General features: G+C 43.1%; 1 protein-coding gene across 1 annotated transcript in view; it reads left to right on the plus strand.

The window, feature by feature from the left end:
• Positions 1–20,401, plus strand: part of DCAF12 (DDB1 and CUL4 associated factor 12) — a 30,856-nt gene extending 10,455 nt beyond the window's left edge. The window contains exons 5-9 of the mRNA XM_054054272.1: positions 2,491–2,684; positions 3,728–3,793; positions 4,499–4,661; positions 9,027–9,211; positions 9,954–20,401. Of these exons, the coding sequence (XP_053910247.1) occupies positions 2,491–2,684; positions 3,728–3,793; positions 4,499–4,661; positions 9,027–9,211; positions 9,954–10,112 (767 nt within the window). The 3' untranslated portion in view covers positions 10,113–20,401. The remainder of the gene's footprint in view (positions 1–2,490; positions 2,685–3,727; positions 3,794–4,498; positions 4,662–9,026; positions 9,212–9,953) is intronic.
• The last annotated feature ends 272 nt before the right edge of the window (positions 20,402–20,673 follow it).

The following is a 20,673-nucleotide window of genomic DNA, read 5'->3' on the forward strand; positions in this document are numbered from 1 at the left end:
ATCAAGTCCAGCTGTACCTGTCCACGACTAAATCATATCCGTGACCACCTCATCTACCCGTCTTTTAAATACTTCGAGGGATGGGGACTCCACCACCTCCCTGGGCAGCTGTTCCAGTGGGCAAGAACCCTTTCAGTGAAGGATTTTTTCCTGATGTCCAATCTGAACCTGCCTTGGCACAACTTGAGGCCATTTCCTCTCATTCTATTGCCTGTCACTTGAGAGAAGAAGCAAACACTCTGTTACAATCTCCTTTCAGGAAGTTGTAGAGAGTGATAAGGTCTCCCCTTGGCCTCCTTTTCTCCAGTCTGAACAAGCCCAATTCGCTCAGCTGCCTCTCATAAGACTTGTTCTCTCTCCTTCACCAGCTTCATTGTCCTTCTCTGGACATGCTCCAGCCCCTCAATGTCCTTGTAGTGAGGAGCCCAAAGCTGAACACAGGATTCAAAGTGTGGCCTCAGCAATGCTGAGTGTAGGGGCACAATCACTTCCCTCATCCTGATGGAGAATGCATCAGTGCACTCAGTTGCACTGGTTGGACAAAGAGATTTCCATGTCAAAAATCTTCAGATGGAATAAATAATTCCCAGGATGGCATGTGCCTGTAAATGAAGGATACTGTCCTTGTCTTCAGGGCTAACCAGTTGAACAGCATACATGGACTTTTTCCCTTGCTAGGGCTATTAAAAGGGGCATCTTCCTCATAAAGTGTGTCAAGATGTTTGGAAATTCTAGTGCTGAATTTTCATCCTCCATAACAAACAAGATTAGGTGCCATTAAAAATCATCAGCATGTAAGTTAACTGGCAGGATGTAGTGTTGTACTGTCTACTGCTCTGCAGTGTGTTGGGAAGCTCCGTTTATATTTAAAGGCTGTAGTCAGTGATGGAGGCAGGTGGTTGAATCCATCTGTGAGAGGCGAAGCCATCTCTGCCGTGCTGGACCACCTGTATTGCAAGATGATGTTTTGCTCAACTGTCTTTGCAGCTCATTTTCTGTGAAGTACCAGAGTTGATAAACTTAATAGTCTCGTTGTCCTAAATCTGGGTCCTTCGCCCAGTGCCCAAAGAGCCAATCCACACACAGAGTAGAGATACTTGTTTATTTCACATCTGCACAAAGCTGGGTGCTGGGTGGTAACTGTGAAAAGCTAGCACATCTTTTCCTAAGTTCTCTTTTGTTTTATACAATTGAGGTAAAAAGAAACACTAACAATTTTTTTTATCTCAATCCTGTGGAGTTTAGAGTCCTAGAATTTTTCTGCATGTGCTCAGAGTAAGGGGCTTTAAAATTCAGGGTCTGTTTTTCTACATGGCAGGTGTTTTACTATGTTAATGAGTAAGGTATGAGTAATGAGTACTAAGTGAGGCTAGATCCTTCCAGGTTCTGTCTGTTCCAGTCTCTTACCTCAGCAGTGTTGTTGCTTGCAAGTTCCTGATTAGTTCATCCCATTTCTCTTTCATGTTTTCAGTTCAGGGTTGTTTCATGTACACCCTCAGTTGTTTCCCAGCTGCAGCTTCTGACCTTCAATATTTCCTTCTTCTACAATCTGATGTAAATATTTAGGTGTTTCAGCATCTTCAAGACATGAAATATTTCTTATGTGTTACTTGTAAGAGAAGAAGGGTTGTGCTTTTTGCATTGTGTAGGGAATGGAAATTGAGGTGCATGTCAAAATTTCCAGAGCTGACTTAGTGGAAGAGCTGCCTAAACGCCAGAAGAGATGGGTACAGGGCCTTCAGTTAATGCCTTGTTTATCTACAAATCAAAGACATTCAGCTTTCTTCATCCAGAGTTGCTACTCTTACTGATTCATGTTTGGATTGATATCTTCAAATTCAGTAGAAAAACAAAATGAGTTCTTGCTTTTTCAGCCTCAGTTCCTGTGTTAGAATCTTTAAACAAAAGGTTGCATGAGTTTAAGCAAAATTATTTAAAAGATAGATTTGATACAAATTGGTACAGATTGTGGTGTGAAATAGACATTTCTGTTCAGTTCACAAATGAACATATCTATAAATATGTACTGGAAGAAATCATGTGAACCTAAACTGGTGCAGAAACAGCTGAGTTTTCTAGGTGTTTGTATTGTCTTAACAGACTTGGTCTCGGCCGTGGTAAGCCAGGCTGAACGTGCAGGCTGTTCAGTCACCTCATGAGTTTATTGTACATGTGACTCTAGGATGCATCAAAACCCGCAATCCTGTACAACAGTAATGACCAATGAGTTTGAAGACAGAGGAGGTGATCTATCTGCTTGGGAACCGTGTGGACAAACCAGTTGACAATGAGTTCACAATGTTGTGAGCTTTACAGCACAGTAGAATGAAGGTTTTAGTAATAATAATATAGAAGCGCTAACAGTGCGTTCAGTTAAATTAAATTAGTAGCGTCCTTCCTTTTTCTAGACCCTGTTCTTCATTCCTTTCTTTTGAAGAGGGAGCTATATATGTGTAAACTGGACTATTTATTTATGATCTGTTTATTCAGGTTCCCGGGATGGTTCGATGGGTCTCTGGGAAGTCACAGAAGATGTATTGTCCAAAAGTGATGCCAGGCATAATCTCTCTCAAGTTCCTGTCTATGCTCACATAACACACAGGGCTCTGAAGGATATTCCCAAGGAAAACACCAATCCTGACAACTGCAAAGTTCGAGCATTGGCTTTCAACAATAAGAACAAGGTCAGTTGTTCTGTCAGTTGTTCAGAACAAGGAAAAAAAGTAATCTGGATCAGAAATGCTGAAGAAGCAACCTAGTATTTTTTCCCTGATCCTTTTGCATCTTTCTTGTACGGGATGGTCATCTTCATCTGTGCTGTCTGCTTCTGCCCCAAATGAATGGAGAAGTCCAGTAGGAAAAGAAATCCAATGTTTTCATAAGGAAAAGTTTTCCTGTGGCTTCAATTTTAAGCTTGCACCCGAAGGAAAGTGGGAGAGTGTTTACAAGGAGCAGATAATGCACCAGAAAACTTCTTGCAGCTTGAATTTCGCTCTTGAGTGCTCTTGCTGCTTTCTTCCTCTTTTGTGAAGACCAGCTAACATTCATGCAGTTCCTGTTTTCATGACTGGATCATTATGGGATTGCTTAGCAAGTGAGGTGGCTGACACGCAGGGCAGGCACCTAGTGCTTGCTTTGGTGTTATTTTGTGGGTGTTTGACAAGCAGTAAATGCTGATCTCTTTGTTATTACCAGTGGGAATAGCAATTCATCCTCCACTATTCTTTGCACCCTTAAAGAACAGAGAACGTCTGAAGTGAACGTGCGCTCAGAAGCACGGTGATCCTGTGGATTTGATTTTTAGCTATAGTTGTTAAATACTTCTCTATGTTGGAGACTTCAGATAGCTTTTTCAGTAGATTAGTACCTGGAAAGAAATACTTGCGTTAGGGTCAGAATTGGTATGGGAACTGCTGAAGCGAATTGCCAACTCTAGCTTGCACTGTCTAATAATTCATTATTTGATTGTCTAACAAGATCTGTACTTTTGAAAGTTACTTTTGGTTATTTGCTGTCTAATTAGTTCTTATTCTACCTGGCATCTTTGTGCTGTAGTGCATTCTGTCAAGACCAGTATAAAATGAAAATTTATCTTGGTAGGTCTGTACAGGGTTGTGGATGAGTTCAGCCTCGAAGGCACGCAGCCTGTCTGTTGGAGAGGGTGAGTTTGAGAGGACATCAGTAGTACGGAAACTAACTCTTGTTTGTGTTTTGGTTTTTTTTATAGGAGCTGGGGGCTGTGTCCCTTGATGGGTATTTTCATCTTTGGAAGGCAGAGTACACGCTGTCAAAGGTGCTTTTCTGTTTGTTGGTGTGAAGTTTCAACAATTGTCGGGCCATTAAGGCTGTTCACTATTCTTCATCTCCTTTAAATGCTTGAAGAAAGAGCAGTAGTGTTTGTAAGAAAGCTTTCAAGTTTTACATAAAATGAAATGTCCCAGAAATTAGAACATGAGGAAGACAACTTTGCACTCCTCTTGCTTTGGAGGATGAGAGGTGCTCTTAATGGTTTGCCAGTTCTGGGTGGACTGACCTGAACTGTTGCTTAGCATATAATGGATGCCTGATTAGCAGTGTTCATAAAGGAAGCTGCGCCTATTCAAGTGTAATTGCAGACCAAACCCAGACACATCTGTGGTAGTGTATGAGGTAAGCTTATTCAGCTGAGAGCTGATGTCTCTGTACACGTGCCGAGAAAATAATGCCAGCTTAGAGATGTTTAAAACAAGTTGCCAAAATGTTCATTGTTCTTTGCGTAATACTTGGCCTTAGCCTTTATAAATCTGTTCGGTTCAGATCCAACACCCCATCTCCTTCAGGTTTTTTCTCTGGGTCAGGTGGTTGTTCTTCTCTTGAAATTCTATTTTTGTGGTGAACTTATTTTTCAACTGTGTTTTGGTCCTTTCACTGCAATTTCCTTGAATGTAGCTTACAAAATTGTTCTGTTAACGTTACTGTTTTCCCATAGTGTATTGATTTTTATTTCTTCTGTTTGCAGTTACTTTCCACCAAATTGCCATACTGCAGGGAGAACGTGTGTTTGGCTTACGGTCAGGAATGGTCAGTGTACGCAGTAGGATCACAGGCACACGTCTCCTTTCTGGATCCCAGGCAGCCTTCTCACAACGTTAAATCCGTCTGTTCCAAAGAACGAGGCAGTGGTAAGAAACGTGAAAAGATGCTTCAAATGGTTGGCTTGCAGAAGTAGCAATTAAGAGTACAGTAAGATAAGCTTCTAATTAATAGGAAGTTTTTGTCATGTGATAGACTAAATCATTGACAGTATATGTAGGTTTTATTTTATGACAGTGAGTGTTAAGCAACCAATAAACCAAACTTACAAGCAACTCTGAAATCTAATGATAGACAACATTAGTGCTTTTCTGTTCAAGTAAATTGTGCATTAACTATTACTGAAACTTAAAGTGTGCATTTTACTTCTGCTTATTTTTTACTGTGTCTTACTCTGTTTTACTTCATCTCAAAGCAAATCCAGTCTCTGTACCATTATTAATCCTGTATCCTTGCTTTTTCCTTTGGGAACAGAAAAAAGGTGGGTTATCTGCTCTGTGCAGTTGTATTGGCAGTCCGTGCTGCGAGTCAATGCTTGATTTCTAATTTTAAAGCCATGAGTGAGACTCCTAATTTTCAATGTGTATTTACTTTTACAAAAACTCATTCCGAGAAAAAAAAAAATCCAGGTTTGAGTGCTTTTTGAGTATCCTTTTCTGATGTGGATGCAGTTCGTCCAACTAAACCTCCTTACCCCAGGGCCAAGTGTGAGGTCTTGCAGGATGCACGGTTCCCTAAGAGCTACTTTCTGTGTCCTTTGTTTTCAAGGCGCTGTGCTGTGATTCCCTTTTTAAACGCTGTTAATCCCAGACTAATAAATTGTCCTTGCTCACCTTGTCTATAGGCTTCATCTCTTCATTGGTCAAGTTATCAAAGGCATGTAGGCAAGTATTAGAGAAGTTTTATTTATGAGGTTACTGGAGTTTACGTGGTGCTGTTAGATGACTTTCAGGGTCTGTTTCTTTCAGATGAAGGAAAATTGCTATAATATGAGAAAAGGTGCTTCACCAGCTCATGTTTCCACCTGAACATCGTACCAGTAATGAACAGCCCTTGTCCTGACACTTTGTGGAGGTCCTTGACGCTGTCACCCTTCAGTATAACTGGGAAGCAATACTAAGATGCTGGAGTGCGGTGCCTGGTGGTGGCTGAAAGCTTCTGCCTTGAGATTGTCCCTGCTTGAGGGGTGATTTATGTGTAGATGATATCTCTGGAGCATCTCTATCTTGTGTCTGGAGAAAGCCTTTGTTTGATGCTCTTTTCGATTTGGTGTAGTAAGTGGATGGGTTTTTTTTGGCATGATGGCAAAGGCACTTAAGTAACATCAATTCCCAAGATACTAAGTGTTTCAACTTTCTGTTGCTCTTGTTGAGACTTGGAGCAGTGAAGCGCCTCTAGAACATAGGTTGTTTATTGATTTGCTGACTGAGGTCTGGGTTGGCTTTTAAGTACTTTGAAGTGTTACCTGAATGTACTTTCAGCTTCTGAATGCACCTGCTGAACCTGGAAAGGCCACATTAACTTCAGATCACTAGTGCTGCATGCAAAAGCAGGTCAAAGAATGGCTGTCGCTTAGTGAGACTGGAACTCGGACTGGTTTTTACCCAGTGTGTAACCCTGTCTGCTCTATGTGAGATGACAGTCAAGGCATTTTAGTGCATCTTGTAAGAGTTGCTTTTCTTAGCAGCTGTACAGGGAAGTGCAGGCCCTGATCTCTACTTCTCGATCTGCAAGACCATCTGCTTTTTGTTCAGATGGCACTTGACTTTGCATCCTGAAGGCAGCAGTGTTAATGGGCAGAGCTTATGCGGCAGGGACTGTGTGGTTGCTCCTTGTGCAACCTTCTGGGGTATGCAGGGCTTCCCTGCCTCTTAGGAGTAAAACTCAATTTCTTGACCTCAATAGTCCAGGTCCACAGGTAGCAGAGTGCTGGAGATGGGCATGTGCCAACAGCTTACCATGATCGATTCTAGGAACAGGTTGTGCTTTTTGTTTGATGGGGATGATTAATCTGACGTACTTCAGCCTCTTAGGAGCCAATTTGAAGTGCTGTTCTTGAAAGCCTGTTCTGAACATCCTCTTAGCAGTGGTTGCATTGCATATTGCTCTAGTTAATTTCTTTTTATTAGAAAAAGAGCCACGGTTGCTCTGCTTTTTATAGCTTTTTATTAATAAATTGCATTGAAAAGTATATGCTGTCTGCTTTCACTCTCCACCTCTTTCTGTTGAGTAATGTTCTGCTGAGTTTCTTGTGAAGATCAGTTTTGGAGCAAAAGTAAGAGAGTCCCCTCTTGCACCTTTCTCCTCTTATCCAAATGACTGCTCTTGCTTGCAGAGGGGTTAAAGCCTTCTGCGTGCATTTGCCAGAGCCAGGCCCTGGTGATTTGGTGGGGAGAGTTGTCATTGGTATATGAATGTAGTAAATCCAATTCAGTGGTGTAAGGCATGCACAGTGATTTCCTGCCTACTGAGCCTGCAGGCAAGACTTCACTTCGCATCTGGAGCACAACAGTGTGGCCGTGCCTGTTGTAAGTGTGTGTCACAAGTGCTATTGGCTGTGGATGTGACATCAGGTTGTGGGGGTGGAAGGATGAGGAGTTATTACTAGCTAGGACAAAAAGGAAGGGGAAACTCCCTGGCTGCCTCCACACCTCCCAGGTGTTGCTGTCATGTGTCCTGCGGGGTGCATTCCAGCACATTACAGGTTTGATGTTGGGTCCTGCTTGGTATGATGACAGCAGCTGGCATGTGGACGTAGCTGGCATTACTCGCTTCTTTTCCCCTTCTGTTTGAATGCTTGTTTTGGCTGCAATTCAGTGGTACTTTGAAGAGGGCTTAAAAGCCTTAGAGTTTATAACCTGGCATCGTGTTGTACAGGAAAGAAAATCATTGATGTAGCGGGGTTTAATCTGCATAGAAGAGTTGCTTGGGGTAGAGTGCTTACACAGAACAAACCTATTGCACAATAAATAGAGATGAGATGAGATGACAGGACTTATTGCTAATTGCAAATTTCCGTGTACAGGATCTTCCCAAGACTGTTGCCAAGAAATTCTTTTTTAGCTGAAGGTTCGGATTTAGGTTTTGTGAAAACAATGTGCTCCTTTTATTGAATCTAGAGGCATAACTGAATTGTGCTAGAAAGTTTGGGTATTTTGTTTGTGCTTGGAAACTTGCTGTGGCTTCCTATATGCTGGCTTAATATGGTTTTAGGATTCCTAGTGTGTTTCCTAAAAAGGGCCAGATATGAAGAGAGAAGTGTGCTTATGCTGTGTGGAGATAAACTATTTTGAGGCTATAGAATCATAGAATGGTTTGGGTTGGAAAGGGCCTTAAAGATCATTGAGTTCCACCCTTCTGCCATGGGCAGGGACACATCCCACCAGACCAGGCTGTTCATGGGCCCATCCAACCTGTCCTTGAACACCTCCAGGGATGGGGCAGCCACAGCTTCCCTGGGCAACCCTCATAGTGAAGAATTGCTTCTCAATATGTAATCTGAATCTTCTGCCTTCCTACTTAGTCATTCCCCTTTGTCCAAATCTTCCGCCTTCCTCCTTAGTCATTCCCCCTTGTCCCCATCACTCCATGCCCTTGTAACAAGTCCCTCCCCAACAAAGTTTCCTGTAGTTCCTTCAGGTACTGTAAGGCCACTCTAAGATATCCCTTAAAGCCTTCATTTCTCCAGGGTGAACAACCCCAACTCTCTCAGCCTGTCCTCATAGCAGAGGTGCTCCAGCCCTCTGATCATCTTTGTTGGCCTCCTCTGGATCCATTCCAACAGTTTTGTATCGAAAGATCCTGATCTATCTTAGCAGCAAAGTGGCTGGTTATTGATATGGTTACACTTGCTTACAGGTCATCTGCTGATCAGCAAAATGCAGTTGTTGGCAGCTGGGACAGTAATTTCTATCACATGGTCACTTATTGCAGCACTACAGGTAGCTAGACTGGTTGTGAGCTCATGGAGGAAACCCATGTGATATCCTTTCTTCTGTCTGCTGCCACGTACTCACTCATGGTGTGTTCGCTTAGGCTTGTGGCAGACAGAACAAAGCTGCTTTTGATTCTAAAAGGCTTATGAACTCCCTTAACTGGCAGCACTGGGGCCTGCTGAGATCATAGAATCATTAGCTTGGAAAAGACTTTTGAGATAATCAAACATAGCTGTGCCTGTCCACTACTAAATCATATCCCTGAGCACCTCATCTTCCCATCTTTTAAATTCCTCCAGGGGCAGTGACTCCATCACCTCCCTGGGCAGCTGTTCCAGTGCCCAAGAACCCTTTTAGTGGAGAATTTTATCTTAAATGTCCAACCTGAACCTCCCCTGGTACAACTTGAGGCCATTTCCTCTTGTCCTATCACTTGGAAGAAAACGGACACCAGCAGCACTGGAGAGTAAAACCATCAGTCTTCCTTACTGCTTTTTGTGTCCTTTCTCTGTTTGACAGGTATTCGATCGGTGAGCTTCTACGAGCACATCATCACAGTGGGAACAGGGCAGGGTTCCTTACTGTTTTATGATATCAGAGCCCAGAGGTTCCTGGATGAAAAGCCCCTACATGCTTGCTGCGGACTGAAGCAGAAAATAGGAGGCAGTGAAATTTTGAAGCTGACTACTGGGAAAGGCTGGCTGGTGAGTAGCTTGTAGATACGGGTGACCCTTTCCACGGGAGTGCCTTAGGGACGGGAAAGCAGTTCTTTTTGTAGAGAGGAGAGCTACTGGATGAAATGCACCTCAGCAAAATGGTGATAATATAACTGATAACTGTAATTATAAGCCATACTGACAAACTTTTCTTATGTGCTGATTCACAGATGAACTACATATTATATCTTGGTTTTTTAATGTAACCGAACTTCCTGGTTTGAGAGTCTCAAACACAGAACAGTTGTCTTCTTTCAGAAATGTGCTAACCTAATGTAGTATTCAAAATAATTGTCTTCCTTCAGAAGTGTGCTACCCTAGCATAGTAATCAAAATAAGAGATTTAATGTAATTAGGGGTGGTTTTAGAAATGGCTGTGGCTTCCTGAGGCAGCGCCACAGCAGGCACTTGAGTTCCATTTCCTGTTATAAGGCAGCTAATGCCTTTGCCCAGCTTCTCTCCATTATTTCTTGTATCATTGTGATATAACTTCAAAAACTAATGAAACGTGATATCTTCCCTGCCCTTCATGTTCTCTGCTCCAACTTTTGGCCCAAGTGGCCTCAGAAGAGGCTTCAGGATAGCCCTGGTATCTTCAAGTGGATTTGTCTGAAGCTTCAGGGAGTTAAGGGAAGATCCCTTTTTAGGTTCTGGAAGCTACCTTCTGCTTTTGTGAAATAAGGTTTTGATTTGTTTGGCAACAATAACATTCTAAACTTCTCTTCAACAGAATCATGATGAAACCTGGAGGAATTATTTTTCTGACATAAATTTCTTCCCAAATGCTGTTTACACCCACTGCTACGACTCGTCTGGAACGAAACTCTTTGTGGCAGGAGGCCCCCTTCCATCAGGACTTCATGGGAATTACGCTGGTCTCTGGAGCTAATAATTCTTTATAAATGCTGATCCTCACACAGATTTCCACTTTTCTTTTCTTAATGATAAAATTGTGTGATGCCATTGATTTCTGATTTTAATGCAAGTTACTTTTTGGCAGAGTTTTCTGTTGGTCTCCAACAGTTTTGTACATCTTTTTGAATCAGTTTTTTTGCTTTAACCTCCTTGATCCTTTATATGGAGGGGTTTTGAAATCCCTTTCTATTGTATTTACTCCAAGTGACTCTTTCCCCCACATCTAGGCTGTCTTGGCCATGTGCCCCCTCCCCTACTCTGCTGTGAGGTAGGATTCCTTTCTTATAGAGTGGTTGCTCCTGGGCTTTCTGTGAAAGTCAGGGGGCTGTCTGTGTGCAGATACTTTGTGTCAGTTACTTTACCTGGAGCGAGAACTACTTGTAATTAAAAAAATATTAAAAAAAAAAAAAGATATTTATAAGAGATAAGCTATTACTTTATCTGCAGAGCCTGGCCCTGGCCTGGGTTGATCTTATTTTTTAAAAGTACAAGTCTAATGGCACTGTTTGTATGTTGGGGATATGATAATTTTCAGCTGTACTCATTGAAGCCCAGTGACAGATTCCCCAGGGGTGATGCTCACCAAGCCCAAACTGCAGAAGTGCAAGAGTTCTCGAAAGTGCGTTTGTATTTGAATTGTAGTTTTCAGCAGTGCCAGGAGCAAAAATTGCTCTTCTGTTCCTTCTTTGCCTGTCCCAGGTATCAGCTTGCACAAATGGAGTTTGTGTTGGCTGTTCTGCAGCATGGCTGTTGCAGAGTGAGATGACATTGATGGCCTGCAGAGGTGCTGAGAGGAGATGGGGGCCAGGGACAGAGTGTCCTTGTCATTCAAAATGAATTGAATCTATCCTTTTTCCGTATGAGCCAAGGTTCCTGTGTCTGCTGTTGCAGTAGCTCATGGGTTCTTCATAAACTGCCTAAACCCCAGGACCTTTTTAGTCCTAAGTTGTGGAAACGTTTCCCATTTTTGATGTTATGATTGCCCATTTCTTCTAATAACCTAATGCATGAGATGAACTGTGGTTTTCTCCAAGGTTAAAGTGTGTATCTTGGAGTTAATTCCAGCAGCCTTCCATGTAGCAAGATAACTTGCTGCTAGCTCATGTTGCTCTAGCATTTGCTGTCATCTTGATTGCTACAGGGGAGGCTCAGTTATTCCTCAAATCCTCTGCTGCCTTCTGCGTTCAGACTCCCTCACTTTATGTGGGACTAGATGGGGAGAATAGATCCAATGTCCTTCAGATCTAGCTGCGAAGAGGGTGATGGTCTTACCTAATACTTAGCTAAAATGCAGGACTCAAGGGTGTCCAGCCTTTTGGCAGGCAACAAACTCTTGGCTTGTGACTTATGCCTCTGCCTTCTGGTGGGATGAATACCTTGCCCCTGCCCCAGCAGAGCAGAGTGTGCCCGTACCTCACTGCTTTAGCACCAAATGGGCAGCTGGTGGAAGCTGAGAAGAAAGACAAGGCTGGGACATACTCTGTTCTACTGTCTCTGCTGGAGATGACTGCCACCACTGCGGAGCAGCTTTAGGCCCTTACACAGTCCCTGCCAGGCTGCCTAAAGCTCATCTGCCTGTGTCCTTGCGGTCCCACTCATCTTTGTACTTGTCTTCTTCATCAGTAAGGCCAAGCAGTGAGCCTCAGGCTTGATTTCCAGTGGGTAGTGGAGACTTGGATGGAAATCCTGCGAGGAATGCAGTTCTCTCTCATCCGGGTGGAAATCCTGGGAAGGATTTATCCTTCCCCAGATGTGCACCTGTCCCAGCAGTGTAACGGGTGCTCCACAAACAGATCTCATGGTGTTTCATAATTCAGCTTCCCACTTGGGCTGATTGCTTAAACTGAATCAGTTCATGGCACTCTGTGTGTGGCTATGCAGGCTTTTCTCTGAAATAGGGCAAATTATAAACTGTGGGGTAAAAGGGGAGCTCTCAAATTCTCTTTAGAGTTGATTATTGTTAAAGATGTTGTAATGGTGCCTATGTTGTTCTGTGATGGCACCTTACTGCTCTGGTTATATTGGGGATTTTGAACATTGGAAGTACATGGAGAAAAACAAGTCTTTGTGAAGTGTGGCAGGATGTGTATTTCTAGGATGACTCTTTCAGCTGCTGTGTAAGACCACTCTGTTACAGGGAACATGTTCTGCTTAATTTGTTTTTATTTGGGCTTGGTTTGAGGTGCTGCTTTTTTTTTTTTTTGAAGAAATGAGACACGTGAGTCTGAGTGTCCTGCTGAAACAGCAGCTACTAGTTAGGTGCTTAGTGTCACAAGTGCCAAAGGGAAATTCCCAATTTGTGAATCCTAGACTTGATATTGAACTATTAATTGAAGTAATTAATTGAGTTAATTTAATTTAATTAATTCCAGGTCTGGGTGAGGGAGCAAAAAGGGTGTTTGTGTGATCTGAGCTTCAGCCTCCAAACACAGAGGCTGGTCTTCTGAGTCAGCAGCCTCCAGGTTACTGAAGAGGCACCCCTGGGAAGTGTCCCCCTCTGCTGACTATTCACTCCTAGAGTACCTCAGTCTGTGGTCCCAAAGTCTGGCGGTACGAGTGCCCTTTTCCTGCTCCTTTTTATTTTTCCCTTAGGAAACTTTGACAAGTCTCAGAAGAATCTGGACAATGATGTAAAGTTCCTCATGTGCTCATTCTTGCGTGCTTCTGTGTGTTCTGCTTTCAGTGTGCTTTCTTGCTAAGAAAACCTCTCAAGGGGAGGGAGCCATCCTTTCTGCTGTATGAAAGTCCCCCCAAAACACTGTGTTAGAAATCGAGGTGGAAGAAGTTAATGATATGCCAGCTGTCCTCCCAAGATAAGTAATGGGAGAAACATTAGAAAAAGCCATGTTTTCTTACTTGTGTTTATTTTGTTGCTGCAGTGGGTTAGAGATCAGAACTAAAATCCAGGATCAGGGTGACAAATGCAGGGGTTTACCATCAAAGTGCAGGAATGCCTGTACAATAGGGAATTTCCAGGCTCCACATGGAAGGGAGCTGGGTGCAACCTATTGTTCACCTGGTAGATACACCCCTGCAATAGATTGAATTCAGTTGGGTGCTTGAGTACTCATTAAGTAGTGAAAAAAGTGCATTCTTGAATGGCTCTCTGGGCTCTGCTCAGACCACCTGACATTAGCGTTTTCAGACAGTCTTATCTTTTCCAGTGTTTCCTAATGATTTCCCCTCCTTGCTCTTTTCTGCCCTCCTGAATGGTCTGCTTGTGGTTGCTTCCTCCACCACAAGTCATCCCAGTCTTTACTGGAGCAATATTGTACTTGCAGAGGTGACCTCTGTCGAGCAGAAATGTGCTTGCTGGCATTTTGTCAAGCCTTGCTTGAGACCTTCAATTTGCTTCATTTTGATCCAGGTGAACCTTTGAGGCTGGCTCTGACTGTGAAACGGGGCGGTTGCCTTTGCACAGTTTGACTGATGGGAGGATTACCCAGTAACAGTCCATTCCTGGGGGCGGACAGTCTCTGGTTTACATCAGATTAGGCACTTGAAAGAGAAAAGAACTCTAATCATAACAGACCTTCCAACCTTCCCTCCTGCTATTAACTTTTCAGTTATGTGGGATCCTTTGTGTCGCTGGTGAGTGTAGGAAGCAGTTAATTTTACAGCTCAGCTCTTTTCAGTAGACTGACATGTTAATTTGGGTATCTTTGGCTATTACATTTTCATTATTCATAATCACATGTAATCAAACTAGTGACTTAATTATGGGTTTGGTAGTACCCAGCTTGTAACTCTGGGTACCAACCCCTCAGCAGCAGCTGGGTGTTACCTGATGGATGTTCCCAAGGAAACAGAAGCTACTTCGCTGTGTTGTCTGGAGCATAGCAATGAGTGTGGTGCTCACCCTCTTCATCAAACACTTTGTCCGTGGTTATTCCTCCAGATTTCTCCCTTGCATAGACAAGTCGGACAGGGAGAATTGTTAGTGCTCTCCTTGGGTGCTTTCTGGGATGGGAATCAAGAAATGAGTCCCTTTGTTTAGTTTGCTCATCATTGCTGCTAGTGTTAGCCCAGGGTGAGTAATTTACCAAAGAGTCGTTAATAGGTGTTTGTTCCTAGTCTCAGTTGTTGATTTTCCACATAGATGCATCATTAACACTGATTGCAGGAGTGCCCAGTGATTTTCTAGATATTGTTTGTCCACAGAGGTTACATTCACATTGTGGGTGACTCTTGTAGCTCCCTTAATGAGGGAGACTCCTGAACTTTGTTATGGGGATATATTTGCTGCCTCCATTTGAAGTCTTTGGCAGCTTGCTTTTTTATGTACCAGTTATTCTCTAGAGTTTCATGCTCTTCCTTCACCTGAGCACTTGTTTTGTATGTAACTTGCAGCTGCAGAGTTAACATTAAAATTATGATCCAGAGATGTCCACTGGTGGTTTGGTGTCTTTAATTTCCAACCCTTGGCTGAGAGGCACCTTGTGAACTGGTGTCGCTTGCCTGATACAGATGTGAAATAAAGCAGGCTTGTCTAGACCCTTCTCGCTGGTCACCTGTTTACTTTGTTTGCAAGAAACCAAGAACAGATCAACCATCAACTGCTGCATCTCAGCAATGCAGCAGCATCTTTCAGTGGCTGGGTGGGAGCTGAGGTCTATATCTGGGGGCCTGATCCCCTTGTTTTCCATGAACTCACTTTTCTAGAGTGTCCGAGAAGTTCTTAAGTAGCTTCTGTTGCAGTTGCTGCTCTGACTAAATTGCTGAACTTGGGTAGGGCATGTTCCTAGGAACACTGCTGCAGAGCTGTGCGAGGTGCAGGCAGAGCTGATCCTCTGGCCAGCCCATGCTGAGCCCTGACTCCCACGTTAGCCAGGAATGCCCTCTCTACCTTAAAGCCTGGTGAAAATCCCCGTGGGCAGTGCTGGCCACCACACAGCGAAGGTCTGTGGTGTGACCTCAAAATAAGATGCATTTCTGAGTGTTGCAGTGTCTTCAGTAATTTATTTTAAAGTCTCTGAAGCACTGACCCCGTGAATTTGTCTGTGTTGTAGTCAAGGAGAGTGGAAAAGAAAATACAGCAACATCAGTCTGAAGGGATCTCCTGTGTGTGCTCTCCCTTGGTTCTGCAAGCAGGTGCTTTGGTATGTGGTGAGGATGGGCAAGGAGGCTCAAGGGAAAAGATTTCCACTGCCCAGCAGTGTTTGGCATTGCTCTCAGGACTCCTGAGGAATTTAAAAGCATAGAGGAGATATTCATTGCTCAGGAGGTACTTGTGGCAGGGCTTAATCAGGAACACACTCAGAGAGATTGAGTGGGTATCCCTGTCATGCTCATTTCTCCACATTTAATTTTCAAGGATATAAATTAGGAATTGTCTTTTTTTGCTTGTGGTGCTGGGTTTCTTTATCAAAACCATGTGGTACTGGCTAATGAGAAGAATGCTCTTGAGAGAAAGGAATCTTCCCAATTAAAAACTGAGTGCCATTTTCTAGCAATCTTTCCCTCTAGTATCCTGCTGGGAGTTGCTGATATGGTCTAAGAAAGTGCGCATATATCTAAAAACAGGGTGCCAGGGTTGAGAAAATGTGGGCTGCCTGACCGTTTCTGTACTCAAAATAAGACCAAGTAAAACACTTGCATACAAGTTCTGGTCATCAGACTGAAACTGAGAGGGTGTATAAAAAACCCTTGCAATGTAGCGTGTCGTCTTTGTAGTCCTAGGTATTGATTCTTTGACCTCAGAAAAAAAGTCTAGGAGTCCGTGTGTTGTTTTCTTAGGAACTGCTTTTCTAGGTTCTCTGATTAAAAGGGAAAATTCAGGTGCTGAATCTTAAAATCCCGTTAAACTTGTGCTTTTTATTTGCCCGTTCACCTGGTCTCCTTTCCTTTCCAAGGCCTCCCACAGTCTCAGGGTATATAAATCACTATGACTCATCCAAATAATACTGAAATGGACCAACCAGAGGTTAACGTGCCTTCCTCTTCTGGTACCTTGATCTTTGTAAAGTTATCTCACAAAGTCATCACTGTCTTAGGGCTGGGTGCGTGCTGTGTCTTTTTCTGAGATGCACGCATTGGAGTTGCAACAGTTTTGTACTGTTATTTGTGACTCATTCCATTTGTTTTAGGATGTGGTGCAGACACAAATCAGTGCTCTGGTTTGTCCTGGGATCAGTCTTTTACCTGTGACATCCATTAGTACGTGCTTGTATGTTAATGTGTACACAAATGCTGGATCTTCCCTGTTGCCTGTGATGTACTTTTATATGATGCACAAACTACACAAGGTATTTTAAAATCCATGGTGATCACAGCTTGTTGCTGGAGGGTAATATGTCCTACAGTGAACTCTTTTTAATGCTTTTTTCCAAATATGTTTAATAAGATCCAAAGCCCTGGGGGAAGCGGGAGAAACGGAACTGATATTTACTGTCTTTTGTTGTGAATCCAGGGCTAATGTTCATTGACAACTCTTGCAATTCCATCCACTTAAAAGAGCCTTTCTCAGCTTGTTTCTGTCACAAGCTGTGTCAGAAACAGCGCTGGATCCTGAACTATTACAGAAGCTGTCAAATGAAGTAGCAGCTTTCTTTCCATGTTATAGAACACGCCTTTAACTGTAAGGTAAAACTGTTAGTCCAACTATCAATGCAGTTTGCGGATGGAACAGCGGAAAACTGCAGATCGTATGTGAAACCTGCCTTTCTGCACATGGGGCTCAGTGCTCAGAGTTACCTTGTAAATTGTTTCTCCTCTCTGAAACACGATCATTTTTTTTTTAATAGAAAGACATTACATGTTGGGCTTCATTTCTGAATTGGCAAAGGATATCTGTTCTTAAGCTGACATCTGGAATTTGGGCTGAGTTTCTGTCTGTTCTGCAGGTAGCAGAGGGTAGTGTGATTGATACAAGATGTCCTTTCCCGGCTGTAAGTTTAATTTGATAATGAGAGTGTGGGAACAGGAACACTTCCACACATGCTGTGGCCTTCATTGGGCATGTATGTCTGTAATTAATTGACACACAGTTCTGCGTTCTGTTGATCCAGGAGGCTACTTTCATTTCTAGTGCAGCATAATGAGTTATCAGTGTGCTGGCAATCATAGATGCTCAAGGAGCTTTAACATACATGTGCTCCATGTGCTAACGCTGCCTGTTCTCTTTGTAACTCAGTGCAGCCTGAACCTGGAGTTCTGTTTTTAGTTCTTTACAACTTCAGTGTTTCAATTAATTCAGTGAGGTCCTGTTTTTATCACAGTCACTTCTCAGAGCAGAACAGATAAGTTTAAGTTTGTTTTTTAATCTTTAGCATCTTCATTTTCTCCCATTTTTCCCTAGTTGACCTTTAACAATCAGTTCAAAGCCACTTGCCTAGTCTGAAAAACACATATCATAATAAAAAAACCAAAACCTGTAGCCCACTGCAGAAAGATCGCTCTGTGCTCTTGCCATGAATTTCAGTGGCTGGCTGGCTGCCTCAGAGTGGAGACTCTGCTCCTGTGCAGTCTGCAGAAGCTGTAATTGTCTTACTTGTATGTTGCAGTCGATGTCAGCAGATGGGGAAGTGGACGTGCCCTGCATCAGCACCCAGTGTATTTGTTAAACTGATCGGTTGTGGTTTAGTCAACCAGAGAACTGGTGTCTTTGGCTGCTAATCAATGTCATAACTAAAGATTTCATTGGGAGCAGAGCCACAAGGGTGCATTGTTTGCTTTGCTGACTTGATCCCATCTAAAGGCTTTCTCCATAGATTTTTGTCTTCTGCTTATTTGCTGGATTATGAAAAAGATGTGCTATTGAAGTGCTCTGAGCTAAGCTGTAACCCTGTGCTCAAAAGGCAAAAGTTAGTTGTTACCATGAGCTTTGGCCAGCAGTGATGCCACAGGCTGGCAGTGCTCAGAGATGAGCTGGGAATGGAGCGTTCAAGCAGTGGAAGCCTTGAGGGTTTGCTCCATCATGCCTTATGCTTATGCGACTGCAGATCGGTTGCTGTCAGAACTTTCACAACTGCTGGTCGTCCATCCCTCTTCAGATGAGATGTGAAGTTGGCATGAGGAAGAGCCAGTTTCCTCAGTGATCACACACTCTCCCTCTCATCACTCAAGGTTACCAGTGCACTCAACTCAGCTGCCATCAGCCCCCTCCATGTGCTTCCTGATGTGATGATGGAGTAAAAGGGCCCTGTCTGCAGCGCCCTCCACCTGGCTGGTTGGTGAATCAGCGGAGGCTGTATGTGCAAGGGTGTTAACAGGCAAGCTGGGATTGCCAGTTCCAGCTCTCTGCCCTGGGCTTCTCTTGCAGTGGAGGTGTGACTATGGGACTATCATGGCAAGGTCTGGATAAGTAAGTTCTAACTAATGGGCTCTGCCACTCTTTTTCAAAATGCTGTGTCTCCATTCTCAGCTTCTTGTCCCAGCCTCGCTCCTGTCTTGCAACCCTCCACTCCCTGGGACTTGAGTGAATTCCCTGCCTGCTGTCAGGCACTGGGTCAGATACCAGTTCAGCAAAGCCTGGGGGCCCGTGATTAAGCCCTAGTGCCCTTCACTGGCTTCGGCAGTCGCTTGCTGAATTGGATCTGCTCACAAGTCTCCCTGTTCATTAGATTCAGCCCTGGGTATCTCCCTGGACTGGTATCCCCCTTTCAATCTGAAGGGCTTTGCTCCAAATTCATTCCTGCTCCATGAAGGAGCTGATCCCTCTACTGCTGTCTCTTTCAGTTTGGTGGCTTTTATTTTCTATCTGTTTATTCTGCAATTCGCTGCATGTGTATAAAATCCTACTGACTTTCTCAGTTCTCCTGAATGTGGTACAAGGGCCCATCTGTGAGGCATCAGAATTATTTCTCTATTTCCAAGGTGCGCAGGAACAAAGGTCTCTCACAAACAAGTTTTAGGGAGGAGAAGCAGCTGCATACACACAAGTGGAAAGGTATCTCTGGGAAGAATAGGTGAGGGAGAAGCCCAAGAACTTTAAATAGAAGAACAGTAACTGAGTTTCTTGGTTTCTTTTTTAAAAAAACTGTGTCAAGAGGAAATGGTTCTGTATCCTGATCCATGGGAAGTTGCCATGTAAACTGGAGTTTTCTGTTAATCAATACGAAATGTGCCTCTCAACTATAATGCAAAATTCAGTCTCTGTTCTCTGCAATGGGAGAAGTTAAACTGAAGATTTAATGTTGTTTCTTGCTCTTTGTGTAATCATCCACAAAACAGCCCTTGCTGGTCTTTCACAAGCACCATATGACACCATTCCTATTTAAAAGCAAAACGGGGATTGCATTGAGCAATGGAACCTGCTGAACTTCCTTGGTTTGAGAGACACTGGAGAGAAGAATCCAGGTTCCATGTGTTTTAAACACAACTTCAAACCAATACAGCTACTCTATCTGATCAGCACCACTTCCTACCTTTCCCTCCATTCAGATGGGAATGTAAAAGTAAACCCAGCAATACGTGATCCAGTTGACATGCTTGCAGGTGGAACATAGTGGTTTTGAAATTCAAGGATTGATATATCTCTTATGGAAGAACTCTGTGTGGGTGCAAGAACTTGGATTTTGGATTACAGCTCTTCTGCCAGCTTGCTAAATGCAATCAAGAACTCTGGATCATTCCAAAGAAGACTCTGGTAGAACTGCTGTGAAGGTGTAGACTGGAACTGATAATTTTAGGTCATCTGTGTGTTGCTTGACTACATGGACAATGTTACAGGTGGTTTTTTTACGGATTGCTTTACCTATGTCAGTCACAAATAACTCTTAATTTGCCGTTTGGAGGAAAACTGCTAATAGATACATTTCTGGATCAAATTAAGAGCCTGATTTTCCATCTTGCATTAACTAGGTCACCGTGTTCACATGCCAGAAAGATGTTGCTCTTTGGAAAAGCATGTTAGTGTATGTGGCAATGAACCATACACTTTTTAAATACCTAAATCTGTACATTCTCACCTGAGTATCGTTAACCATGCTGTAGTCTGACAAATCAATCTTTTACTACTGCCCTGTTATATAGATACTTGTAATTAACTGCAGTTTGTTTTTTCCACTACTTGAAGTTGTGTGATCTGAAAATTGGTGAACAAAAAGTATTTGTGCATCTTACTATGGGTATCTCTAAATAAAATGTATTTGTATAGGGTGTTGGCTTGGCTGACAATTTCCTTTATTTGCATGTGATCCTAGCGCAAGTAAATCCAAGGCACTTTGAGAGCAAAGGTGCTCGGGTTTCTCCCTGTAACAGTCCAGCCTCTGTGTTGACACAACTGATTCTAGAGAAATCAAGTAAACTGTTTTCTTCCTTTCACTAATGATTGGATTCTCATCTTGTTCCTGGTTTTTGTAGCTGAAATATCAGTCCTGTTCCTGTACAGTTGCAGTAACCATCCTCGCTTCCATAGGAAATGTATCTAAAGGCACAGCTGGGAGGCATCTCCTTCCTCTTCTTTTTTTTTGTTGCCTCGTTTTTTCTGAGGCAAGAGTTTTTGTTGAACCACTTTATTTTTCTAAGATGGAAATTCCATCTGTAGTCATGCGTCCAGTTCTGGAATCCCCAATATAAGAAGGATATGGAACTGT

Source organism: Cuculus canorus, chromosome Z (genome assembly GCF_017976375.1).
Source record: "Cuculus canorus isolate bCucCan1 chromosome Z, bCucCan1.pri, whole genome shotgun sequence".
NCBI lineage: Eukaryota > Metazoa > Chordata > Aves > Cuculiformes > Cuculidae > Cuculus > Cuculus canorus.